Source organism: Mirounga angustirostris, unplaced genomic scaffold (assembly GCF_029215605.1).
Source record: "Mirounga angustirostris isolate CCGP_5_RB_7025 unplaced genomic scaffold, mMirAng1.0.hap1 SCAF_15, whole genome shotgun sequence".
In the NCBI taxonomy this organism is placed as follows: domain Eukaryota; kingdom Metazoa; phylum Chordata; class Mammalia; order Carnivora; family Phocidae; genus Mirounga; species Mirounga angustirostris.
Window position 1 is genome coordinate 86,476,066 of NW_026991723.1, and position 15,879 is coordinate 86,491,944.

At 56.4% G+C, this 15,879-nt stretch overlaps 1 protein-coding gene across 5 annotated transcripts; it reads left to right on the top strand.

Annotated features, from left to right (window-relative positions):
- The first annotated feature begins 221 nt into the window (after window positions 1-221).
- LCN2 (lipocalin 2) lies at window positions 222-12,499 on the top strand. 5 transcript variants are annotated; one of them, XM_064579622.1, is made up of 7 exons: window positions 222-257; window positions 8,527-8,703; window positions 9,231-9,367; window positions 10,807-10,886; window positions 11,009-11,128; window positions 11,373-11,474; window positions 12,310-12,499. In XM_064579622.1, exons 2-7 carry the CDS (start codon window positions 8,566-8,568, stop codon window positions 12,480-12,482), a joined length of 750 nt encoding a protein of 249 aa, XP_064435692.1. In that variant the 5' UTR covers window positions 222-257; window positions 8,527-8,565; the 3' UTR covers window positions 12,483-12,499. The 5 variants fall into 5 exon arrangements, 4 of the variants coding, with proteins under 4 accessions (XP_064435692.1, XP_064435691.1, XP_054365407.1 ...); XM_064579621.1 differs by lacking the exon at window positions 222-257 and adding an exon at window positions 266-554; XM_045882019.3 differs by lacking the exon at window positions 222-257 and adding an exon at window positions 12,155-12,188 and having other exon boundaries at window positions 6,120-8,703.
- Window positions 12,500-15,879: the final 3,380 nt, after the last annotated feature.

Sequence of the window (15,879 nt, forward strand, 5' to 3'; positions counted from 1 at the left end):
CGCAGAGCGGAGGTGCCAGGCTGTCCCGCCCCTCTGCCGGGCTTGCTCGCCGTAGCTGAGGACACAGGCCCCCAACACCTAGGCTTCTCGGCGGGCAGCCCCGGATGGCCCCTCTCGGAGGCCGGGAAAGGAGCGGGGCTCGGGTAGTAGGCGGAGATTCAAAGACGGGTCAGGTTGTGGGCGGGGAGAGGCGGAGTCTGGCGGCGGGGCGGGGACAGAGCTGGGCTCGCGGGAGAGAGCGCGAGAGCTGGACTGCGGTAGGGACGGAGCTCCGGGCGTGGTGGGCGGGACCTCACGGTGGGGGCGGGGCTTGCGTCCGGCGGACCCCCGCGGTCCCTTGGCGTTCATCCTCTCGGTGCCGCTCCACTCGCCCTGCGTTCTGTCCGCCGCCTCCACCTTCCGCCCGGCGCCCGCTGTCAGTGCGACGGTCGCCGCCTTGCATCGTCGCTCGGCCCTCGCGGCGCCCGAGCCCGCAATGTCGGGCCCCAACGGTGACCTGGGCGTGCCGGTGGAGGCGGGCGCGGAAGGCGAGGACGACGGCTTCGGGGAAGCAGGTGACCCAGGGAGGCTGCTGAAGCGCCCTTTGCTTTCTTAGGGCTGCCCTCCTGGGAAGGGGAAGCGGGGCCGGGCTGGGGGCTTGGAAGGGACCGCAGAGCCCTCCCACCCCTCGCCGCTGGGTGCGTTGTGGCTGCAGGCGCCGGCCGGGGATTCAGGGCGAGCACCTGCGAGTGGGTCCCTGGAAACCGCAGCATCGGAGAGCTGCGGGCAACCGGCCCCGTTTTGCAGATGGGGAAACTGAGGCCGCTTCGGGATCACTCGCCTTTTGGCATTTGCTGCAGCCATTTCCTGCAGCCCCTGTGGAGCCGGGGGCTCCTGAGGGGGTGGGGCGGGTGGGCCGTCTGGGTTTAGCAGGAGGGGCTGTCTGGGTGGGCGAACCCGCCCTGCTGAGTCAGCATCTCCTGCCACCTTTGCTGGTGTGACCCGGAGCCTTGGCGAATGTGACCTGCTTACAGAGCCTGTTGCCTGCCCAGCACTTCGGGGGGTTGGGGTAGGTGTCGAAGGGAGGGATGTGGAGAGAGAACCATCAGCTGTTTTTCACCTTTTCCAGCCGGTTTCCATATCCGTAAAATAAGAATAATGATTAGTGTGTCCTGCATTGAGATGTGTCAGGATTTGGGGGGAAATGAATGAATGGGGAGAAGCTGGAGGCTAGAGAGACTTGTGCCCTAGAGACTCCCATTTTTTGTGCACCTGGCAACTGCCCCATCTTTCAAACATAGAATGGAAACCCAATGACCAGCACCTCCACTGAAATACTTGGCAGAATTTTCCTTTGGTCCTCTTGGTCAAGATTAGGCAGGATATTAGGGCAGGCTCACTGCCCTTGGTTCCTACACTGCTTCTTTCTTCATGCATTACAGCGGGGGGCCTCCTGTTTCTGGCAAGCATTGAGCAAAGAGCCCTGCTTAATGCCCAGGGGACTTCAGCTTTTGACTTTGATATTCCGTTTGTATCTTTGTTTCTATTTTCTTAATTTCTGCTCTTCCCCTTCTCATTCTGTTTTCTTTGCATTTATTCTATGGTTTCTTTTCTAAACTTTTACTCAGGACACTTTGCTCATGCCTTTGCAGCTTTTCCCTATTCTAAAGCACACTTAAGACTACTCATGGGCCTTGTTTGTTGTGAGCCCAGCCAGATATTCAATGTGTGCTTCACTCTACATCTGGTTGTCTTGCAGAGGGAGTGCTCTTCAAAATGTCTAGGCTGGGGGTGCCTGGGTGGCTCAGTTGGTTAAGCGACTGCCCTCGGCTCAGGTCATGATCTCAGGGTCCTGGGATCAAGTCCCGCATCGGGCTCCCTGCTTGGCGGGAAGCCTGCTTCTCCCTTTCCCACTCCCCCTCTTGTGTTCCCTCTCTTGCTGTGTCTCTCTCTCTGTCAAATAAATAAATAAAATCTTAAAAAAAAAAAAAAAATGTCCAGGCTGCTGTTCAGCCAGGATTGCTTTTTTTTTTTTTTTTTAAGATTTTATTTATTTATTTGAGAGAGAGGGAGAGTGAGAGGGAGAAGCAGACTCCCCACTGAGCAGAAAGCCCAACTGGGGCTGGATCCCAGGACCCTGAGACCATGACCTGAGCCACCCAGGTGCCCCACGAGATTGCTTTGCTTTTCAAATAGATCCTGCTCAAAGTCCACTTGAGCTACAGGGAGATCACAGGAAGATCAGTCACCCCTCCTTGCCCACCCTTGTGGGGCGGCAGCCCCCTCTCTGCTCTCCAGCAGGGGCTGAGCCAGCCAGCCCCTTAACTTTTCTTGGCAGTAGTCTGACTCTAGTCTATAATCTCAAGGTTCAGAAGTCAGCCCTCCACCTTCGCCATGACTCTAAAATAGGCTTCCCTGGGCAGGAGCTGGAGGAAGCAGCTCCCTCTCACTCTGTTCCTAGTGGGGATAATTCATAGATAGAAGGGGAGAGGCTCTGGTCAGGGAAGGGAAGGACCCCAAGGCCCTTGAATACTTGGCAAGACCCTTTGGGAGGCCTCTTTCCCACTGCTCCTAATATGGCACAAGCCTCCCACCCCCCCCAACAGGGACCGCTTGGTGTGCACTTGGGAGCCTGTGGGGACCCTTAGCCATGCAAGAAGGGGAGCATCGTGAGGCAGAACAAGGAGGAGACACCAGGAGAAGGCCAAGGCTCCCACACGCAGCCACAGCACCTTCCAGGGCACCCAGAAGCCCTGCCTGGGACAGAGCAGAGCTTTGATACCCCTCCCCTGGGGAGGCTAGGAGCTCTCTGAGCAGCCCGGCTGCAGCTGCCCACACAGGCCAGGCCACCCAGAACCCTGGGCCCCTCCTGAAATGAACCCACGTCCCTTTGTGAGCAGATCTGTGGTGTGGGGCATACAACAGGTGGGGCCCCGGGTGTGGGAGGAAAGGGTCTGTATGGATCGAGGGGGCTATGGCAGACTGAAAAATGGCACCCCAAAGATATGTGCATGTCCTAGTTCCTGGAACCTGTAAATACAGCTTTATTGGGAAAAGGAGTTTTTGCAGATGTGATTAAGTTCAAGATTTTTTTGTCCTTATTACTACTTTTTAAAAATGTCTTAATGGTGGGCGCCTGGGTGGCTCAGTTGGTTAAGCGACTGCCTTCGGCTCAGGTCATGATCCTGGAGTCCCGGGATCGAGTCCCGCATCGGGCTCCCTGCTTGGCGGGGAGTCTGCTTCTCCCTCTGACCCTCCTCCCTCTCATGCTCTCTGTCTCTCATTCTCTCTGTCTCAAATAAGTAAAATCTTAAAAAAAAAAAATGTCTTAATGGTTAATGTACTAATATCTGATTTTCAAAGTGTATAAATTAAATGTGTACGTTACTCTCTCCAAAAGCAGACAAAACAAGCTATTTTTTTCTTGGTATGGCCCAGATTTTTTTCCTTTCTTGAAGACTGACAACGTTCTAATTCCTGATTCATTATCTGACAGAGTGCATTCGGTTTTCAAATTTCTAAGAGAAGAAGAAAATTATTCTCACACTCACCAGTATTTTAATAGTAGAAGGCAAATGTTCAAAACTAATGATTGGTCTTTCCCTTCGTTTTCTTCTCCTTTTTTTCCTCTCCTTTCTTTGCCTCTTGTTATTCCACCTTTTAAGTGAGTTGCGATTTTGACAGGAGGAGGGCATCCCAGATGACCCGGGTGGGCCATGCATGTCATCACAAGTGTGAGATCACACACACAGAGAGGAGAAGGGAAGGTGAAGGCAGATGTTGTAGCAGTGGGGCCACAAGCCGAGGAATGCCAGCAGCCACCAGAAGCTAGGAGAGGCGAGGAACAATCACCTAGAACATCCGGAGGGAGTGTGGCCTTGCCCAGACCTTGATTTTGGCACAGTGAACTTCTGATTTTTGACTTTTGGCCTTCAGAATGTGTTAATTTAAGCCAAAGGTTTGTGGTGATTTGTTGCAGTAATTTGATGATTTGGGAAATAAACAGCCTATCCAGAAGATGCTAAAAGTAGGAAATTCACTGTTCGGAGAGGATGCTCTGGAGAGGTCAAGGGTATGGCTGAGTCAAGGGACCTAAGGACGTGGAGGAAGAGGTGGCCCAAGACAGGGGTCTCCAGAGGGGTGGGGGAGGGGGAGGTGGCCCAGGATGGGGGGATCCAGCAGTGTGGGGAGGTAGCTATCTCAGTCAACAGGAATTTATTTCTCATGTGCATCTTGGGGAATATAGTCCATGATATCGCACGCGACCGAAGGTAGATACACTTGTGGGAGGCAAAGCATCACTAGAAGTTGAATCACTATGTCGTACACCTGAAACTCATGTAACATTGTGTGTCAACTATACTCAAATAAAAAAGAATTGTTTTAATTTATTTCTCACAGTTCTGGAGGCTGGGAAGTCCAAGGTCAAGGCACTGGCAGATTCAGTGTCTGGTGAGTGCCTGGTTCCTGGTTCATAGGTGGCTGCCTTCTCACTGTCCTTACGAGGTGGAAAGGGTGAGGGAGGTCTCTGGGGTCTCTTATAAAGACACTAATCCCATTCACAAGGGCTGCACCCTCATTATCTAATCACCTCCCAAAGGTCTCCCCCTCCAAATACTACTGCATGAGGATCAGCTTTCAACATAGGAATGGGGGGCGGGTATGACACAAGCATTCATGCCAGGGCTCAGGGACCAAGGTGTATGGGCAGAGAACAAGGAGCCATGGGACAGTCCAGTCCTGGCAGACCCGGCTAAGCAATTAGGGAGGGACGCTTGCAGCTGCACTGACCTGGGGGGAGGCCAGTGCCCACCCAAAACCTGAAGGACCCTGGGCCCAGAGAAAGCCACCCACACCTGTGCCCTGTATCCTCTGGCCTCTGCAGAGGGTTTGGTGCATGTTCTCGGCATTTCCTCCACCCCTGCACATAGAAGCCGCGTGCAGCTTGCGTGAAGTGGGTGGACATCTTGACCTTACCCTCCCCCCACAGCCCTGCAGAACTCCTCCCTTCCTAAGACCCAATGCAGCGGGCACACCCAGCTGGTCCCCTCCCCTCCAGCTCCAAACAGCCCAGCACCCACATCTTGTTGGCTAGGATTGGCCACAGCTTGGCCTGATCTCTGCGGTAGCCATGGCCATGACCGTCCTTGGATCCCCACAAAGTATGGCTGGGACACAGCACGCTGCTTAGCCTCAAATCCGTGGACAGGCCTCGTCCCCTTCACTCTGACCCCTCCCTCGGCTCCTGGGCTGGGTCAGCAGAGGGGCGAGGCAGCTAGGTAAGGAAGGGGCGATGAGGTGGCTATCACCAGCTGTCAGCTGAGGCTGAGCCCACGCAAAGATAAGAACAGACAGATAAGGCCGGTGGGCCCGAGACAGGCCTGGAGTCAGCACCACAAGAAGACTGGGTTTGCTCAGAAACTCCGAGATGGCCTCAGGTAGAGACGCCGCCCCCTGTGTGTGCCTGGCTTCTGTTAAACAACACAAATTCAGCTGAGTAATTTAAAACATCAAATTGGTTTTATTGAATGAGTCATGAATCAGGCAGCGTCCCATCTAGCAAATAGAACGGAGCTTTGTTGAGCTGCAGAAAAGAAAAGGTTTTTAAAGGTAGAGAAGGAACAGGAAAAAGGAAACTATTATCAAAGAGTCCGTTGTTTTAGGCAAGGTCACCCTTTTTTTTTTAAAGATTTTATTTATTTATTTGACAGAGAGAGACACAGCGAGAGAGGGAACACAAGCAGGGGGAGTGGGAGAGGGAGAAGCAGGCTTCCCGCCAAGCAGGGAGCCCGACGCGGGTCTCGATCCCAGGACCCTGGGACCATGACCCGAGCTGAAGGCAGACGCTCAACCATCTGAGCCACCCAGGTGCCCCCAAGGTCACCCTTCTAAGGGAAATGGAAGGGGCTCCCCGTAAATTTCGTGGTGCTGGTCAAAGGTTACACTGGGGGAGGGCGGTGCAGGGGGGCTGAAACTGCAATTGGGGTAGGCATTAGGTTTTGGCTTGCTGATGTAGGGCCCTTAACATAAGTGAATCCATTTGGGGCCTGTGGTTTTCTTTTCAACACCTCACAGCATCTGCAACGCAGCTGTCTTTACAGAAGGGAAAACTGGCAGGGGTGGGGTGGGCTGGGCTGGGCAAGGGTGGGCAGCACCTCGGGGGTCAGGATTCTACCAAGGGCCCCTGAGCCAGGCCTTCTCCCTTCTTGCAACTGGCCCTGGTTTTCTCAGGCTGCAGACCTGGCCCTAATTCCTCCCCACTCCGTACCCTGGTGAGCAGGGGCTGGGGGATTCGTACCAAAGGAGCATTGGCCACTCTACCTCATGACTGTTCAAATCTAGAATATTCTGTCCAGTGACAGAGAGGCACTGCCTCTCCCTAGTTAGGGACACTGCTCCGTCCCTACTGGGGCTCCATCTGTCAGTCACCCTCCTATCCAGCAGTCACTGCAAACTTAAGGTCAGAGAGGGAAGCAGAGGTGGAGCTCCTGGGGCTGTGAGTGGTGATGAGAGGGGTGAGAGGTGGCCACTGGCACCTTCAGAGGGCACGTGGGCTTTGGTGGCAACATCATTCCTCCAAAGTTTGCTCATCCTCACTTCCTGCTCTTTCATCACCCTGACAGGCCTGAGAGGGCGGGGGTCCTCTGGGGGACTTTCTGGCGTCAGGGAGGTAGAGGCTGCCCCCACCCCCCATCTCAGGACCCCCAGAGTCCCTTCCCTCAGGGCCTACCAGCCAAAGCCCAGACGAGGGGAGCTGGTTCCCCTGTAGCAAGTAGAAGAGCCAATGAGGCCCCGGAAGTCATCAGAGGCCAGTGAGCCCTCAGTTCCGCCTCAGGTCAGGCGGCTCTCCTGGTGACTTCTAGGAGACACTGCCCAGGGGCTGGGACCCTTCACTGCCTCCCATGGACAACCAGGCTCCCATGAGGAAACCGCTTCCCTCCAGGACAAAGCTGGGATCAGCCATGACAGAAACACTTCCGGGGGCCCAGGTGTAGGCCGCTGGGCTCCACAGCCCAAGACTGTGGCCAGAGACAGCAAATGGTGTCAGTGCTGCCTCATGGATGAGGCTGAGTCCTTGCACTCACTGTGACCCAAAGTACCTGGTGTCCAGAGCAGCAGGGTAGAGAGCCCCGCTCTGGGCCCCAGCCCCCCAGCCTGCTTCACCCAGTGCATGGGCATGTCCTTCATTGTCTCCCGACCAGGATGGAGCTGGGACTGCGTATTCAGAGCTCTGATTTGTCAAACTGTCTCATTTGTGGCTGGGAGGCCCAGCTTGGGGTCTCTGTCCACGGGGCCCACAGGAGGGGCCGAGTCCCTTAGGGGTCAGCTGAGGTCTGGATCCACTCCTGCTGGTGGGCTGTGGAGGAGGGGAGGAACACTGCCGATAGGCCTTCACTGGGGGAAGGGTATCTCACCCTGGGCCAGGGCCTGGTGTGGGGTCCCTGGGTGGAGGCCAGGATCTGGGCTCCATGAGCACAGGGCACATACTCTGTCCTTCCCTGCCAGGAAGGTCCACTTTCAGCTGCCTCCCGTTTCCTGGAGGGAACCAGGAGGTAGTGATGAGGTTTTGGAATATAAGTGAGGTTCGGTGGGGTGAGGTCCAGAGCCGACGACCAAGAAAGAATTTTTTTTTTTTTAAGATTTTATTTATTTATTTGACAGAGAGAGACACAGCGAGAGAGGGAACACAAGCAGGGGGAGTGGGAGAGGGAGAAGCAGGCCTCTCGCCGAGCAGGGAGCCTGACGCGGGGCTCGATCCCAGGGCTCGATCCCAGGACTCCGGGACCATGACCTGAGCTGAAGGCAGACGCTTAACCAACCGAGCCACCCAGGCGCCCCGGTTATAAGGACATTTAATTGTATCTGCATTTCCTTCTGGAAGCTAGGTTATTGATAGAAATGCTTTGTTCTTGTAGATTGCTAAGACATTTGTAAACTGAGGGAGACTCGTGTCTTGCAGGATTGTGATCTCTAGAAGTTAACTATTTGTTTTTCCTTTCCTTAGCTTTAGGGCAGCCAGGAGTGCCTGAGGAATGTCACATATATCCCATGGGTGGGGGGGTTGTGGGGTGTCAGTTTCTGCTTTGTCCTCAGCTTGCCTTCTGTTCCCTCATCAGTAGCCCATACTCTGTTGGTGCGAAGCGTTGTCTGCCTTCATCGGGTGCAGGAAGGGGGCCTCTCCGCATTTACCCCACCCTGGGCTTGGGCTGAGCAGAGGCTCCTAGAGATCAGGGATGACAACTTGTCCAGATTGGAGACGATGGACCACACACAAAGGAGTCCTTGTCCCTGCCAGAGATGTGGAGGTCCGGGGAATGCCCCCTCCCCCCCTCCCTGGCCTTCGGGCCCCTCATCTTGCATAATCCTGACCTGGGGGAAAGGGACCGAGAGCTTGCCAAATGTTTCAGCCTGAGTTGCTGGCAATTGCCTCACCTTTCCTGGATTTGGCAAAGGATAAATTCGCTCCACCCTGGAGTGAGCCATTGGCCAGGGGACCATAAATAGGGTCCCCCAGGGGCAGCCTTCTCACTAGCTTCTCCTCTTCAGCTGCCATCTGGCACACCAGTTTTCCTAAGCCCTGAAGTCATGGCCCGAGGCCTCCTGTGGCTGGGCCTTGTCCTGCTGGGGGCCCTGCAGGCTCAGGCCCAGGACTCTCCCCCAGAGTTGATCCCAGCCCCATTTCTGACCAAGATCCCCCTGCAGCCTGACTTCCAGGATGACCAGGTAAGGGGCCTGGAGGGGCAGAGTATGAACAGAGGGTGGGAGAGACAGAGTCTTAGGGAGAGTGTCAGGGCAGGATGGGCTCAGGCTTCAGCTCAGCCTGTCCCTGGGCCCCCTGATGGAAGGCACACCCCATGGCCCCATCTCCACCCCAACTTTGCTGACAAGAGGGTCACTTGAGCACAACTTCCCAGGCCCACAATCCCTTCCATAATCCCCACAGTTCTTGCAAGGTGGGAACATCTTCAGGCCTCCTGCATGATGAGGAAACAGGATCAGGGACTTCAGCTGGCCACTTGCCGAGGGTCATCCTGTCCCTACCAGACTCAGGGCTCTCTCCTGGCCTGGTGGCCCCCAGCTCCTGCGGCTGCATCGGCGCAAGCCTGTGTGGCCAGTCGGGGTCCCTGCTGCCCGGTTAGAGGAGCTCCTGGTTCCTGGTCAGGCTGCCTAGAGGTACCTGCAGGGACGGAGCAGTAGGGGCGCCCAAGGGCCGTTCCTGGGCTCCGCCTATCATCGGCCCCCCTCTGTAGTTCCAGGGAAAATGGTACGTCATAGGTGTAGCAGGGAATTCAATTAATACAGAAAAACGAGCCCAGTTGAAGATGTACACCACCACCTACCAACTGAAAGACAACCGCAGCTACAACGTCACCTCCACCCTGATCAGGTGAGAGCCACCACCTCCTGGGGGGAGCATAGGGGGTCCCGGCGGGGGGACCGTCCTGGGTCCGAGAGGCAGACTGATGTCAAAGCCGAGGGGTGACTGAAGCTGAGGTGGACATTCATCCTTTTGCTGGGTACCAGATCCCCCAGCATTTATCCCTTCCGTCGCTCGCTAGCTCAACATTTATCGGTAACTTCAGCGCAGACACATGGACAGTCCTGGGGGAACGAGCCGGAGAGGGCAGGGCTGTGCTAGAGTGGGAGGAGGGTCACTGGATCCAGCCTGGAATCCCACCCAAGGCTTCGTCAAGGGCTTCCAGAGAGGTGGTCTCTAGGCTAGGCCTTGAGGAGGGAGCCAACTCCTTCAGGAAACCATCACATGGGTGCCCTGAGCAGGGGCTGATGAACAGCCCAGAGGGGGGCAGTGGCCACAGGGGCAGGGTCCTCAGACACCAGTACCAAAGGGATCTGGTGATGAGCGGGTCTGGCTGCAGCAGGGAGAGGAAAGAGGGAGGCTGGTCAGTCCCAGGTGGGAGATGGCCAGGGTGGGGGCAGATGAGGACCTAGAGAGGAGAGCCAAGGATTACCGAGCTCCTATGGGTTTCTGACTCTGTCACTTGGGGGATGAGGCTAGAGCATTTGTGGCGCAAGGAACAGAAGAAGGACAGGTTTGGGGAGATCAGATAGGATGCATGTGAGAGGTCAGGGTTGGCCCAAGAGCTAAGGAAGTCCCTGGCATCGAGCAGAGTGGAGCCTTGGAGGGTGAACCCCACAGGAGAGGTTACAGCAGGAAGCCACAAGATAAGAGTTGGGGACAAATCCCTGGGGTGGGGGTGGGGGACCCCGAAGAGGGAAGGACAGTAAGGTGCTGGAAGGAGAGTCAGGTGGCTCAGGACAGAGCAGGCAGGGACCGGCAGGGATGGGTTCAATGGGGAAAAGCCAGACCCATCGGAGCAGGGTGGGCTGTCACTTTTTTTTTTTTTTAAGATTTTATTTATTTATTTGACAGAGACACAGCAAGAGAGGGAACACAAGCAGGGGGAGTGGGAGAAGGAGAGGCAGGCTTCCCGCGGAGCAGGGAGCCCTATGCGGGGCTCGATCCCAGGACCCCGGAATCATGACCTGAGCCGAAGGCAGACGCCCAACCACTGAGCCACCCAGGCGCCCCGGGCTGTCACCTTTTTTAAAAATATATTTTATTTATTTATTAGAGAGAGAGAGTGTGTGTGTGTGCACGCACGCCCGAGCTGGCGCAGGGGCAGAGGGAGAGGGAGAGAGAATCTCAAGCCGATATGCTGAGCACAGAGCCTGCCTCGGGGCTCGATCCCAGGACCCTGAGATCAGGACCTGAGCCAAAATCAAGAGTCAGACACTTAACCGACTGAGCCACCTGGGCGCCGCTGGACGGTCACCCTCTTACCCACCCATCATTTGCTTCCACAGGAACCAGCGCTGCGACCACTGGATCAGAACTTTTGTCCCAAGTTCCCTGCCTGGCCAGTTCACCCTGGGCAACATTAAGCGTGAGTCCTGAGTGGGGCAGATCTCCAGGGGGCATAGACGCCGACCTGTGGGGGCTGGGGAGGAAAGAACTGTTTCCCACACCGGGCCAGGGCGGGCTGACCCCTCACCGGCCACCCTGCAGGTTACGTCGGAGTGCAGAGCTACACCGTGCAGGTGATGACCACCAACTACAACCAGTTTGCCATGGTGTTCTTCAAGAAAGTTTACAAAAACCAGGAGTACTTCAAGATCACCCTCTATGGTGGGTCCTCACCTACCGCCTCTGGGACCCGGCTCCTGCTCACGCTGGGGGAAAAGAGGCCCATCCCACCCAGCCCCCAAGGTCCCCTTTACTCTGAGCCCCTGGGAGGTGGGTGAGGTGTCTTCCTGCAGATCCGTCCCCACCCCCACCCCCGTCACGAGGAAGGGCTCTGAGGCCTCGTTCCCATGTTCAACAATATTTATGGAACATTCGCCTGCCCACTCACTGACCACCTTGACCATAGGGAGGACCAAGCAGCTGCCCACTGCTCTGAAGGAATACTTCACCGGCTTTGCCAAATCCCTGGGCCTCACCGATGACCACATCATCTTCCCTGTCCCCACTGGTAACTGCCAGCGACGGAGAGGAGAAGGGGACATGGGGACTGTCCGGGCCTGATGTTGCCTCACGAGGGAAAGGGGGAGAGGGGAGACTCAGGCCCCTACTGCAGGCACTGGAGCCCCTGGGAGCCACTTTGGGTTCAAGAAGACCCTGACTCACCCAGGGGTCTGCGGGGCACCCAGCAATGTGGGCCCCAAGGATTCCTCCCTGACAGAGAGCCCGGGTCCAAGTTTCCCACCTAGTTGCCTGGCCATGTTCTCCTCTACCCAGGTCTGCTTGTCCTGGGCTCGCACCCATTTTGCCCTGGGGCTTGCTCACCACTGACTTGGGAGGTGCTCAGGTGGCCTGGCCTGGGCAGGTGCCTCCCCAAGGCTGCTGGGGTTGTCAGGACTCAGCAGGGAAACAGGCAGAAGGCCTGGTGCCCAAGTAGGCACGTGGCTGGGCCTTATCTGCCTCCTCTGGAGAATGGGTATCACCCAGCTCTGCTTGTCCTCTGGCTTCTCTCCCCGTCCCCTGCCCCCATCATCCACCCCTCTGCTGCACCATCCCTGAAGGGAACCCCCAGATCTTCTGCGGCTGGCCAGGCTGGGGCCCAGGGCAGCCCAGGGGCTGCACAGGGGCCCTGGAGGTCAGGGATCCCCCCCCACAAATTCCTGCCCATGCTGACCACTCTGTCCCCCACAGACCAGTGCATCGATGATAAGTGAATGAGTATGCGGTGAGTATGGCCCAGGAAGGGGCTGATGGGAGCTAGAGTGCAGTGGGAGGGGGTCCCGGGCCTGCCTTTGTCCCCCCTGCCCAGCACTGCTGCCCTCTTTATTCCTCTGACTCTCTTTTAGGTGTCCCCCGTCTCTCTCCACCCCATCACCCTCATGCTGACCTCTGCCCAGGGCACCGCCCAGCTGTTCCACCGACCGGACACCAGGAGAGAGCCCGGAGACCCTTCTCACCACACAGCCCACCAGCTGCTTCCCAGGCTGCCCTTCTGATGGAACCCCTCCTTGCTTGCTAAATAAACACATGCCCCCAGGTCTTCAGTCTGTGCTCCTTGACCCCTGGGCCCTCAGAGGGAGAAGAGCAAAGGGCGGGCTCCTATTAGCATCACTCCCAGGGACGTGGCCCCCAGAGAGGGATGGAGGCCGCAGAAGCAGAGTCCAGCTCTAGACTGAATACTTGTGGCTCCCCACTCCAGGCCCAGCCCCAGACCAGCAGCAGCCCTCACTGGCCCCCACCTCCTAGCACACTGATGGTGAACTGACACCTACGTTCAGCCCCCTGCAGCAGGGCCAGGGAGCTGGAGGGGCTTGGGGGGGCTGAGGTACTGTCATCCACACTTCACCAGGACCCTGTAGATCCTGGAAGACTGCGGCCAGGGCAAGAGGGGTACACAGTGGGTGGGACAGAAGCATGTCCAGCTTGAGGCTGTGCCAGGCACAGAGGGCCACCGGAGGTGGTCCCCTTTCTCTCTGCCAACCCCCCTGTGGGTCCACTGGTGGGTGGCAGCATCCACATTGACCCCATTCCGAGTTCTGTCCCTCACCCACGTCTCTCCTCTGTGATGACCTCTGGATCACCAGGGGGGCAGGGCCAGGGAAGGCAAAGAGGAGAACATGCTGCCAGGAATCAGATTCCAGAAGACTTGAGGGCTCCAGGCCTATACCCACCGCTTGGCTGGGCCTGTGTGTGGGGCCTGACCAGCCCCTGTCCACCCCTCTGTGTCTGCATCACACACCTTGAACTGTATCACACATCGTTGTACACTTGAACTCCCTCCCTGGCCTCTTCTCCCCTTGCAAGATCAGAGGCCAGAGGGGACGAGGTTCTGAAGAAACCCAGGCTTATCCACCCCAGAGACTTGCACACTTACCCTCAGGTGGCGGGGGGGGGGGGGTCGTTGGGAGAGGGGGGGATAGTGGGAAGATACTGGAGCTCTGAGCAGTCCCTAGCGTCAGCCCTGAGGGGGCAGGACAGGCCTGCGACCCAGGGCCACCAGATAGGCTGCAGCCTTAGAAGTCTGGGTCAGGGGGCGCCTGGGTGGCTCAGTTGGTTAATCGGCTGCCTTTGACTCAGGTCATGATCCCAGATTCCTGGGATGAGCCCCGCATAGAGCCCCGCACAGAGCCCTGCATAGAGCCCCATATCTGGGCTCTCTGCTCAGTGGGGAGTCTGCTTCTCCCCCTCCCTCTGTGTTCAATCTCCCTCTCAAAAAAAAAAAAAAAAAAAAAAAAGGTGGTCTGGGTCAGGTTCCAGGAGGAGATCAGCTTGCTGCAACGTGGGCTGAGGGAAGAAGGATGGAGGCTCTGCCCAAGCCCAGAAAGACCCACACTGAGAAGGGCACCCAAGGGACTGTGGGCCAGGGCATCACTAGCTGGCTGAGGGGGTGGGAAGCTGCACCCAGCATGCCTGGTGCTTGGGCTCCACCTCGGACAACAGAGACAGTTTCTTTGCTTTGGCGCAAGCCATGCAGCTTCCTGGCACCACCTGGGCCTGCCAGGTCTTCCAGGAGCAAACTCTTAGGCCACAAATGGGCTTTGTGTTTCTTCCCAGGGTCACTGGGTTTTATGTTTCCTATTGCTGCTATAATAAATTAGCACACACTGGCATCTTAAGAAAACACACATTTATTCTTTTACAGTTCTGAAGGGCAAAATTCTGAAGTCACTTTTACTAGCTAAAATCACTTTCCGGCGTCTGCCTTCGGCTCTGGTCATGATCCCAGGGTCCTGGGATCGAGTTCCGCATCAGGCTCCCTGCTCAGTGGGGAGTCTGCTTCTCCCTCTGTCTGCTGCTCCCCCTGCTTGTGTGCACTCTCTCTCTTTCTCTGGCAAATAAATAAATAAAATCTTTAAAAATAAAATAAAATCACTTTCACTAACTAAAATCAAAATGTCAGCATGGCTGTGCTTCCTCCAGAGGCTCTTGGGGAGAATCCCCGTCTTTGCCTTGGGGTTCTTTCTTCCTTCTTGAAAGAGAGCAGTGTGGCATCTCCAAATCTCTCTCTCTCTGCTGAGGTCCTCACATGGCTTCCTCTCTTGTTTGCAGTCAAATTTCCCTTGGCCTTCCTCTTTATAGGGACACTTATGATTACATTTAGGGCCCACGTGGATAATCCAAGGTAATCTCCCCATCTCAAAATACTTCCTGTAATCACATCTGCTCGGGCCCTTTTTCCAAATAAGGTACTGTTCTCAGGTTCCAAAGATTAGGATCCAGATATCTTTAGGGGCAGACCACTACACTGGGTTTGGAGAAGGAATCATGGCAGAGCTAATGAGATGGGGAGAGAGAGGGGGACAAGGACTCCAGAGGCAGGACAGCACTAAGGCATATTCCCTTCCCCCCGTCAGGGCTGGATGGAGTAGGTGGCTGTTTTGTCCTGTGGTCTGGTTTATGGGCCCTGACCCCTGGAGTGAGGTGGGCAGAGGAAGAGGCCCTCTCTGGGACCACAGCATTTCACCAACTAGGAGCGTGCCTGGGGGCAGCTGCAGGCTCCACCCACGAGCATTTGCATCCACCTGCTGCGTCCCTGTGGTATGCAGATCTGTGCATGCCAAGGCTTGTTTCTGAGAACCTACGTGACCTTCTGAGGGTTTGTTTGCCCCCCCTCCTGTGCCTTGGAGTCTGCATGTTTCTCCTCTGGTCTAGACGAAGAGTCAGATCCTATTGATCTCATGTGTGATTTCACATTTAAGAGAAAAACATGTGTCTGTGTTTTTGTTCGGGTGTCTCGTGCTTAAAGGGATTTGGATTATGTCAGCACATCCACACAGGTGACCTGTGTTTCTGCCGTGTCTCTGCAGATCTGGGGTTCACACTCGGGTACGGGTGTTTCTATGCCAGTCAGGGCTCATGGGGCTTTGCTTTCTTGGTTGGTGAGATGCTGCGCTCCTATGGAGGGCCTCTAACCCGTCAGCAGAAGGTGGATGCACAGGCCTCTTTCTTTCTCAGCCCTGCTCACTGGTTCAATGCAGGCCTCACCTCCATTCCACCCGATTCACGGAGGAGAAGGCAGGGCTGCCAATATGCAAGGCAGTGGTGGCTCTGATTGCAGGCTGTGGACTCCACCTTCCTCAGGTGAGATGGTGGGATAGTTTTGGGGACACAGACGATCCCTCCCCATTGTCATCATTTGGGGCATACCCAGGTCCGCCATTGCCGGCTCGGCCCCGAGGGCCATGTCACGGTAGAATGCAGCGACCATGGTGGAAGGTGGGGGCGCCCGATGGAACGCGGGCCTGTTCGGGATATACCCAGGTCTGACCCCGATCCCAAGGATGTCCTGCCCACAGGAAGCACCCGTGTGAGACCAGCCCAGGGCTGCTGCAGCCATGGGGCTCCCTGGCAGCTACAGCTACGGGACTCCCAGCGAGTGAGCCTAACTCAGCCAGACTCCTGGCCAGGATGATACT

Excerpts from the sequence above, each read along its gene's own strand:
- LCN2 (XM_064579622.1), top strand. The coding sequence starts at position 8,566 with ATGGCCCGAGGCCTCCTGTGGCTGGGCCTTGTCCTGCTGGGGGCCCTG. Across the intron at positions 9,368-10,806 it reads GTCACCTCCACCCTGATCAG|GAACCAGCGCTGCGACCACT; the intron begins GTGAGAGCCACC and ends TTGCTTCCACAG. Across the intron at positions 11,129-11,372 it reads CTTCAAGATCACCCTCTATG|GGAGGACCAAGCAGCTGCCC; the intron begins GTGGGTCCTCAC and ends CCTTGACCATAG.